Below are 9,608 nucleotides of genomic sequence, written 5' to 3'. Positions count from 1 at the left end.
GTGACTCAAGTTCAAGACTCTTCAAAACATTTTCTCTTAGTAGATTTTTCTGCTGTAACCACCTAAAGCATTAAAAGTTCTTTGCTAGCATTTCTTAATACTTTCCATTCTTAGTCATTAAGAATAGCAAAACAGCCAAACCAGTTTGGCTCAGTGGATAGAGCGTCGGCCTGCGGACTGAAGGGGCCCCGGTTCGATTCCGGTCAAGGGCATGTACCTTGGTTTCGGGCACATCCCCCGTGCAGGAGGCAGCTGATCGATTTCTCTCAGTGATTTTTCTAACTCTCTATCCCTCTCCCTTCCTCTCTGTAAAAAATCAATAAAATATATTTTAAAAAAAATAGAAGCGTGATGTCAAAGTTAGATCCGGGGATCTGAATGGGGCTCTTTGAGGCAGCGCCGCCATCTTGGTTTCCATTTTGGTGTCTTCTCTCATCGATGTTTCTAACTCTCTATCCCTCTCCCTTCCTCTCTGTAAAAAATCAATAAAATATATTTTAAAAAAAATAGAAGCGTGATGTCAAAGTTATCCGGGGATTCTGGCGTTAACCTATGCCGTCATCTTGGTTTCCATTTTGGTGTCTTCTCTCATCGATGTTTCTAACTCTCTATCCCTCTCCCTTCCTCTCTGTAAAAAATCAATAAAATATATTTTAAAAAAAATAGAAGCGTGATGTCAAAGTTAGATCCGGGGATCTGAATAGGGCTCTTTGAGGCTGAGCGCCGCCACTCTTGCTCAGAGGGACCTGATTCTCCCTTGGTACTTCCTGTGGGAGGAGCCTTGAGGCTGCAGACAGCCCGGTTTCCAACGCTCAGAGAGAATAGGAAGGACACTGTGGGTAACACCAGGTGGGCCTGCTCTTTGGGCAATATGTAGCTATTTTTTGATTCATGGGGCCCAGCCATTTTGGAGCAATATTGAGCCTCTTCATAAAAGTGAGAAAGGAATTAGTTTCCTTTCTATGATCTCCCAAATAAAGGCCATCTCCCCACCATGTGGGCATCCCATTCTTTCTAACCCAAATGCCCACTTAGAATGCAGGTTATTTCCCCCTCTCTTATGAGACTGTTGGCATGTGCCAGAAATGTGACTACTGTTCCCGACGCACTTCTGTTTCCACTATTCCCAGTATGCTGTGTCAAACAAAAGGAATACAATCACCAGGTATGATAAGCACATAATGACGAAGGAACGGCAAATCAACAAGGCAGAAATAAAGCTCCAAGAAGACGCCATTGCCTTTGAAGAGTTCCTTCGAGAAAACGACCAGAGATCCGTAGACGCCCTTAAAATGTTCGTGTTTTCACTCTAGCCACCTCGCTTTCTGCCTCCCTCTTTCTTCTTTTCCATTTCTCAGAACACAACACAAAACAAACTAACAAATGTGTTCCTTTTCAGTGCAGCACATGAAACTATAAACAAACTCCAAATGACGGCGGAGCTCAAGAAAGCGACTATGGAGGTGCAGGCGGTGAAAAGGTGAGGCCGCACACCAGCTTTTTCCTATCCAGTGTGCACAGCCTATTCAGTCCTGTTTGTGCCTAGCAAGACCTGAGTGGGAATAACTCTTCTCAGTGATGATTTCATACACTTGACCACATTTTTAAAATGAGTAATCTGTTGATTGCGGATCGTCTCTGATTGTGTATCAGGAGAGTACAGTGATCTCTGGCGGAAACCTTTCTCTAACTTGTCAATACAGAAGCCAAGAAATTTTTTGAAAAGAAGAAAACCAATGTTAGGAGTAAACAAATTATTGTCTAAGTGTCCTTTCTCTTTCACTCTAAGATGCATTTCTTCACACATTTTAACATTTCCGCCATGGGGATTCATTTTACAATATGTTACAATGACAATTGGCAGTATTTTGTATATTTATCCTCACACTTAGATGAACCTAGCATTGATATTAAAAACCAAGATCATAATGACAAAAAAAAAAAGAAAAAACCCACCAAGGAATTGAGATAAAATTATGATACCACCTGCCACACTCTCCGTATTTAGTTTTTTCAAACCTGGATGCTTTCTTCCATGGTCTCATAGATCTCATTTTAAATATCTTAAAGAAGCTTCCTTCTGTCATCATCCTTAGGCAATAATTTCAATGATTCAAGAGACTCTGCAGTCTTGAAATCAAAGCAAGTTAGAACTTTTTTTCTTTTTGAGAATGCTTAGCGCTGCTCTACAACCAGGTCCTGGACTTAAACTTATGTCCCAGCTTTTTGGGGAGAAGGACAACACCTTGTCTAAAATGCAGCAAATGGTCTGGAGGGCAGCTTCTTTGAAACCAGTTGTTTCTAACAAAAATGTATGTTTCAAACACATTCTGGCCACAGTAGCCTCATCTATGTTAGGAGCTAGTTGATGGCGCTCCCAAGGGGGAGAATTCCCTTCTCTCCTTCGCTCTGTCTATTTATAGAACTAGAGTAGCAGCCTGTGGTTGAATAAAGTACTGTATTTATGCACAGTGGCCCTTCTGAAGCGAACTGTCTGATTGTTTTCGAGTCTCATTATCTCAGCAAGGTGCAGAAGGTAACGCAAAACTAGCTGGTAACAGAGCCAGGGATGCAAGTGCCTGCTATCTATTTCCTTCTCTATAGCACACAGAGGCCCTCCTCTGCAGGGAGAGCTGGAATTCTGTTTACAAAGGGAAAGGGGGCTGGCCCTGAAGCTTTTGCTTGGAAGCTGGGCAATACTAGCCAAAATTAGCTCTGTTCTTTAATATATATATATATGATGTATTTTTATCGATTTCAGAGAGGAAGGGAGAAGGGAGAGAGAGGAAGAGAGAGGGAGAGAAAATTAGAAACATGGCTGTCACCTGCACACCTCCTATTGGGGATTGAGCCCGCAACCCAGGCATGTGCCCCAACCAGGGAATCGAACCTTGACCTCCTGGTGATAGGTAGATGCTCAACCACTGAGCCACGCTGCTGGGCGAGCTCTATTCTTTGTCACACACCTGGGAGGCTAAGTGGTGGTATAATAAGGGACTCCCATCGTTTTGTGACTGGTGATCCATGAGCTTCGTTAGATATTTAACATAAATCAGGTAAGATACACTTGACTACAGAAGAAAACATCCAGGGCTTTTTTTTGTTTGTTTTTAAAATTTTTTTAGAGAGAGAAGAAGGGAGAGGGAGAGAGAGAAACATCTATGTGAAAGCAAATCATCGATTGGCTGCCTCCTGCACACCTCCTACTGGAACTGAGCCTGCAACCCAAGTTATGTGCCCTGACTGGGAATTGAACCAGCAACTTATCGGTGCACGGGTAGATGCCCAACTAACTGAGCTACAGTGGCCTGGGCGAAAACATCTAGGTTTGACTCTTGAATATCCCTCACACACCAGGGCTTTAGGATGCTTCTGTCCCAAAGAAGTACTGAAGCTGAAGATACTGATATAGGAGTAATATCGATAAGGGTATTGAAGAGTGTGTGTGTGTGTGTGTGTGTGTGTGTGTGTGTGTGTGTGTGAATAAGGAAGGCTTAGAAGGATAAGGGTGGAGGCCCGGTGCACAAAATTCATGTACTCTTGCAGTCCAGGACCCCTCGAGGGATGTCTGCCTGCTGGCTTAGGCCCCATCCCCAGGGGCTGGGGCCTAAGTCAGCAGGCAGACATCCCTCTTGCAGTCTGGGCTCTCTCAGTCCAGGACCCCTCACTCCTTACTGCCCGCCTAAAGCAGAGGTGGGAGAGGCTCCCGCCACCGCCACTGTGCTCGCCAGCCATGAGCTCCTCCATTGAGCATCTGCCCCCTGATGGTCAGTGCACGTCATAGCAACCAGTTGTTCCACTGTTTGGTCAATTTGCATATTAGGGTTTTATTATATAGGATTCCTTTTGTGGCTGTACTGAGGATGAAATTGTATCTGTAGCATGTCCTGAGTATTGCCCAGTACATAGTAGGTGCTCATTGAGTGTTAGTGTCCTTTGTTCTCCTCACACAAGTACCATCTTTTGCTACCTTCTAATTTCTCCCTATGTCTAACATGTAATACAACATTTCCCTTGGAAAAAATAAGTAGAGTAAAGCTATCATCAGTCTACCCTACCTGTGTATATCCTGGGTCATGTGTTATTCAAATAAATTTCCTACTGGTTATTTCTTCTTATTTCATATTTTATTGATGCTCCTATTTTTATGGCCATACTTAGAATTTTTGTTAAGTCAATACATAATCAAGACAATGAACTTTGTAAAATCTTTTTATAAACAGTGAACATGCTTTCACACAAATCTATCTAATTATATTTTTGTTTCCTTTGAGTAGTGAAATATCAAAAACAGAATTCCTCCTTAGAGAGTACATTAAATATGGACTTTTTCTGCTGAAATTGTCTCCAAAACATTGGCAAATCAGGCAAGCGCTGAGAAGGGTGAAGCTGTCAAAAAGCAGAGAACATATAGAGGAAAATCTTTCCAAAATATTAACAAGTGAGTTACATTCTTCATTTCAATTTAAGTACGTGTCTGTAATTCTAAAATGTTCAGTTTCAATGTTTATTTGCTGATTACTAATAGTCAGAATTTCTATTTCAAGCACAACCTGAACAAGGAGTCTCACTCTCTCTGTTATTATATATTGTTAATTTGGAAACGCAGGTTAATTTCAGATATAAAGCCGTAAAAATATATACCTGGAGCCATAGAAAATATATTATTTGCAGATGATAAGATAGCATACCTAGAACCTCCCATCCATAAAAACCTAAAAAAAACCATTTGAGAAAATGGACACAAAGGCAATTACATTTATTAACCTAACATATCAACCTACATAAGCTAACTTCATTAATTAGAAAACATGCAAGGAAATGAAATCCAAGAAAGCAAATAACCTTAATTGTGTGACCTGGAGATTTGACAAATAGAGAAATATGTCATGTTTCTAGAGAGAAAGATTTACATTGTAAAGCTGCCAAATTTTCTGCAACGAATGTATACGTTTTATGGAATTATAATAAAACTGTGACCAAAAATTTGTCAGGAACTTGAGTGTTGGGTTGGGGAGAACTTTATACAGTGATTCTGAGGTTCATCTCGAGAAATAAATACTTTTGAAGGACAGAGGTAATTATATATCTTATTAATCCTTTAAGATATATAATATATTATGACAGTGTCTTAGGAATTAACACAGTATGGTACTAATGTTTGGGAGTCAGCTTAATGGACCAGAAATAGGTACTATTATATATAAGATTTTTTAAAAAAAATATATGTTTTTATTGACTTTAGAGAGAGAGGAAGGCAAAGGGAGAGAGAGAGACATCGATTGGCTGCTTCCTGCATACCCCTGACAGAGGATTGAGCCTGAAACCTGAGCATGTGCCCTGACTGGAAATTGAACTGGCAACTTTTTGGTGCATGGGATGATGCTCAACCAAACTGAGCCACACCAGCCAGGGCTATAGATAATAATTTAATAAGTGATCAAAGTGGGGTCACAAGGAAAGACTTCTATTTCTAGTAACTTTGAGGTAACAAGAACCAGACACCCTCCTGCCTGAAAAGTCTGAAAAACATATGAAGCAACAGTTTTCAGTCATTGGACATCAGGAAAGATGCAAAGGAACCCCTCAGAAAAAGGCAACAAATGAGATGGGCCCCGTGATGGCCTCCGGGTACTGCTGGGGACAGAATGCAGCTCTGGAAGGGGGAGCCCAGGTGGGCCCAGCAGTCCCCATGAGATGAAAAGACAGAGCTGGGGTCCAGGGAGGGCGCAGAGCAGAGCACTGGAGAGGAAGGGGCTACTCAGAGAGCCGATTCTGAGACTCTGGGGTGAGAACATTGACATCACAGAAATCGGTCAACAACAAATCAGGGAGGATTTTTTCCCAGAGAGCTGGTTGTTAAGCATTTACCAGTACATCACAGATGGCCTTCCTGCTCAGTTCCCCTGTGTCTTTCACTACTAAGTTTAAATTAGACACATGTGTATGAAATATTGAGTGAGCACAGTGATGACACTTGGTTAAACTCAATACATGATGTTTGACAAGAGGAAAAACAAATGGAAAGAAAAAGTGAGAAGCATTTGCATCTCACAGCTTAAGATTCAGTGCTCCCAGACCTGCCATCTAACAAGAGAATGCTCAGACAGCAATGAGTCCAGAGCAGTGAATGGCTCACATTGCGATTTTAGAGGTTATGACTGACTGATGCAGGAGATAGAGACCGCCTCATGCCCTGGAGGAGGTCTGCCTGCTCCAGAGACCGGCCCTTGCTGTCTACATCATATTGGTTATGATGTCCCCATCTTATATTTCTGTCCCTGGAAGCTTTTACAATAATGCTACTTTCACTCGAAGACAAAGTTCTCATTTTCAGAAGTGGGTCCTCCCTCTTTCTTTTCCATTTCTAGAATTCAGGAAAATAAACCACAGTGAGAAATGGACGACATCAGATTTAGAAGGAAATTCCCGGCGGAAAAGGAACTCAGGTAACAAAAGAGATGTGAGACTTCATTCACAAAAGTAAAACCAGAGAAGGTGCCATCTCTAAGTGGAGATCAAGGACCTATTAACCTGGAAAAGAGGGCGGGAGAGTGAGGACTGCTGTGGTTTCAAGTCAGAATAGGAGAAGAGTGACTGAAAGTCCTAAGAGTGCTGGTGTATGGAAAGATGATCTGGGGGGACCTGGGAGACACTGGATGAAAAGACCTGAGACCACTTTTGCCACTGCTCAGTTCCAAATCAGGATCAGGTGTGGACATAATATGTGGGGAACAAGTGCATGTAGACATGGAGAGGAACACATGCATGTAGACATGGGAGGAACAAGTGCATTTAGACATGGGGAGACCAAGTGCATGTAGACGTGGGGGGAACACATGCATGTAGACATGGGGGGAATGCACGCATGTAGACATGGGGGGAACACATGTATGTAGACATGGGGGGAACACGTGCATGTAGACATGGGGGGAACAAGTGCATGTAGATGTGGGGGAAACAAGTGTATGTAGACGTGGGGAAACACGTGCATGTAGACGTGGTAGGAACAAGTGCATGCAGATGTGGGGGAAACAAATGCATGTAGACATGGGGGAACACGTGCATGTAGACATGGGGGAACATGTGCATGTAGACGTGGGGGGAACACGTGCATGAAGATGTGGGGGAAACAAGTGCATGTAGAGGTTGGGGAACAAATGCATGTAGATGTGGGGGAAACAAATGCATGTAGACGTGGAGGGAACAACTGCATGTAGACATGGGGAAACACGTGCATGTAGACATGGGGAAACAAGTGCATGCAGATGTGGGGGGAACACGTGCATGTAGACATGGGGGGAACAAGTGCATCAAGACGTGTGGGGAACAAATGCATGTAGATGTGGGGGAAACAAGTGCATGAAGACGTGGGGGGAACAAATGCATGTACATGTGGGGGGGGAAATGCATGTAGATATGGGGGGAACACGTGCACGTAGACATGGGGGAACAAGTGCATGTAAATGTGGGGAACAAGTGCACGGGTGACTTGTATGTGTCAATGGTAGGTTTCTCCACCAATGTAACAATTGAAGTGTCCAACATTTTTTTCCCTTCAATTAAAAAACCCCAGTGATTAGAAACATATATGATTAGGTCAAAATAGAACCATGACTCTTAATTCACAATTTATGTTCCTGATTTGTGACATGTATTGTTTTGGGCAAATGCCCCTCGCCCGCCCCCCCCGACCAGTTTGCCTTTGATTTCATTCTTATGCTTGAAATCCAATTTCAGTAGAATAAAAGAGCTTCTATTTCTGTTATTATAATTCTAATTTTTTTAAGTAATGGGCATATCAATGCAGAACAATGAGTATCTTGAACCAAATAATAAGAATTAATTTCTAATTATATGTTATTTCTTTTCACCTCCACCATCACCAATGACATGGACTTCACCTGGACATTTTGAGCAGGAAAACAACGCAGGAAGCCCCCTTCCAGTGTAGAGAATGGCGAATCGCCCTTATCAGAGTACAGTACTTACTTGATGAACTCTCTTGGAAACAATGTTTTTCACCAAATATCTCCCTTATCCTTTCTTTAACATATACTACCACGTAGTCACACCCATCATAACAGATATTGGAGTTCGTGGTTGCCATTTCTGTGTGCTCCCGAGGTGACTGAGCTCTTACAGGCCTCCCTGTGTTCTCTGAGAAGTGCCTGCAGCTGCTGTTTGCAGAAAATGCCTGTCACCTGCATCTTGGGTCTTTGTCTCTCAGAGTCTACTACCCAACTGTTTATATGTTACTCTGCTGGCCTATGTGTTTGCAATTCACCACATCATTCAAAACTGAGGCAGTAGAACCCTACAGCATTGTTGTTTGTTTCAACCCTGGCTACCACAAGGGAGCTTTAAGAAAATGCATTGATGGCCAGGTTGGGTAACCCCAGCCCCAAGGAAAGGATCTGAGCCAGTACCACAGAATCCACAACAGTCATACATGACAAAAGTCAACACAGGCACTGTGCTCTGAATTCCAGGGGCACTATGGCATTTAGCAGTCACTTTTATTTTGAGGTAATTGTAGATTTACATGTGGTTATAATAAATAATATAGAAACACGCTATGTCCCCTTTACCCAGATTCCCTCAATGGTGACATCTTGCAATTGTAATACAATATCACAACCAGGATATTGCCATTAATAAAGTCGAGAGACAATCAAATACAGAACATACCCAAAAGGATTCTTCATGTTGCCTCTTTATAGTCACATTCACTTCCCTCTCTCCACCTCCCCTAACCCCTGGCAACCACTGAAGTGTTCTCTATTTCTATGATTTTTATAATTTTAAGAATGTTATATAAATGGAATCACACAGTATGTAACCTTTTGGGATTGGATGTTTTACTAAGTATAATTCTCTGAGGATTGATCCAAGCTGTTGGGTATATCAATAATTGGTTCCATTTTTTTTTTATTTTTTTTTTTTGCTGAGTAGTATGGACACACTACAATTTTATTATTCACTCACTGAGAGAGCAGAGTTGCACAGCGGAAGCGTGCTGGGCCCATAATTATTCACTCACTGGAGAACATCTAGATTGGTTCCAATTTGGGACTATAATGAATAAAATTACTGTAAATATATTTATACAACTTTTTGTATAACATAGTTCATTTCTCTAGGATAAATGCCTAGAATACAATTGCTGAGATGATAGTAAATGCAAGTTTAGTTTTTAAAGAAACTGCCAAATTATTCCCCAGAGTGGCTGTACCATTTTACATTCCCACCAGCAATATATGAGGGATCCAGTTTCTTTACCTCTTCACCAGTACTTGGTATTTTCACTGTTTTCATACTTTAACTATTTTGATAGATGTGTATAACTTACTGTGCTTTTTATTTGCATTTCCCTAGTAGCTAATGGTGTTGAACATCTTTTCATGAGCTTGTTTGCATCTTTATATCCTCTTAGGTGATATGTCTGTTCATGTCTTTTGCTCATTTTCCAACTGGATTAACTGTTGGGTTTTGAGAATTCTTTTTTTTTTTAATAGAAATCATTTTATTTTATTTTTTAATTAAATCTTTATTGTTCAGATTATTACAGTTGTTCCTCTTTTTTCCCCCACATAGCTCTCCTCCAC

General features: G+C 41.5%; 1 protein-coding gene across 1 annotated transcript in view; it reads left to right on the top strand.

Annotated features, from left to right (window-relative positions):
* CCDC38 (coiled-coil domain containing 38) overlaps positions 1 to 9,608 on the top strand; it is a 42,003-nt gene that overhangs the window by 15,222 nt on the left and 17,173 nt on the right. The window contains exons 6-7 of the mRNA XM_015559946.1: positions 1,131 to 1,294; positions 1,400 to 1,480. Coding sequence (XP_015415432.1) covers positions 1,131 to 1,294; positions 1,400 to 1,480 — 245 coding nt within the window. The remainder of the gene's footprint in view (positions 1 to 1,130; positions 1,295 to 1,399; positions 1,481 to 9,608) is intronic.

The sequence above is a fragment of the Myotis davidii genome, unplaced genomic scaffold (assembly GCF_000327345.1).
Source record: "Myotis davidii unplaced genomic scaffold, ASM32734v1 scaffold13, whole genome shotgun sequence".
NCBI lineage: Eukaryota > Metazoa > Chordata > Mammalia > Chiroptera > Vespertilionidae > Myotis > Myotis davidii.
This window is presented reverse-complemented; position numbering and strand designations above follow the sequence as displayed.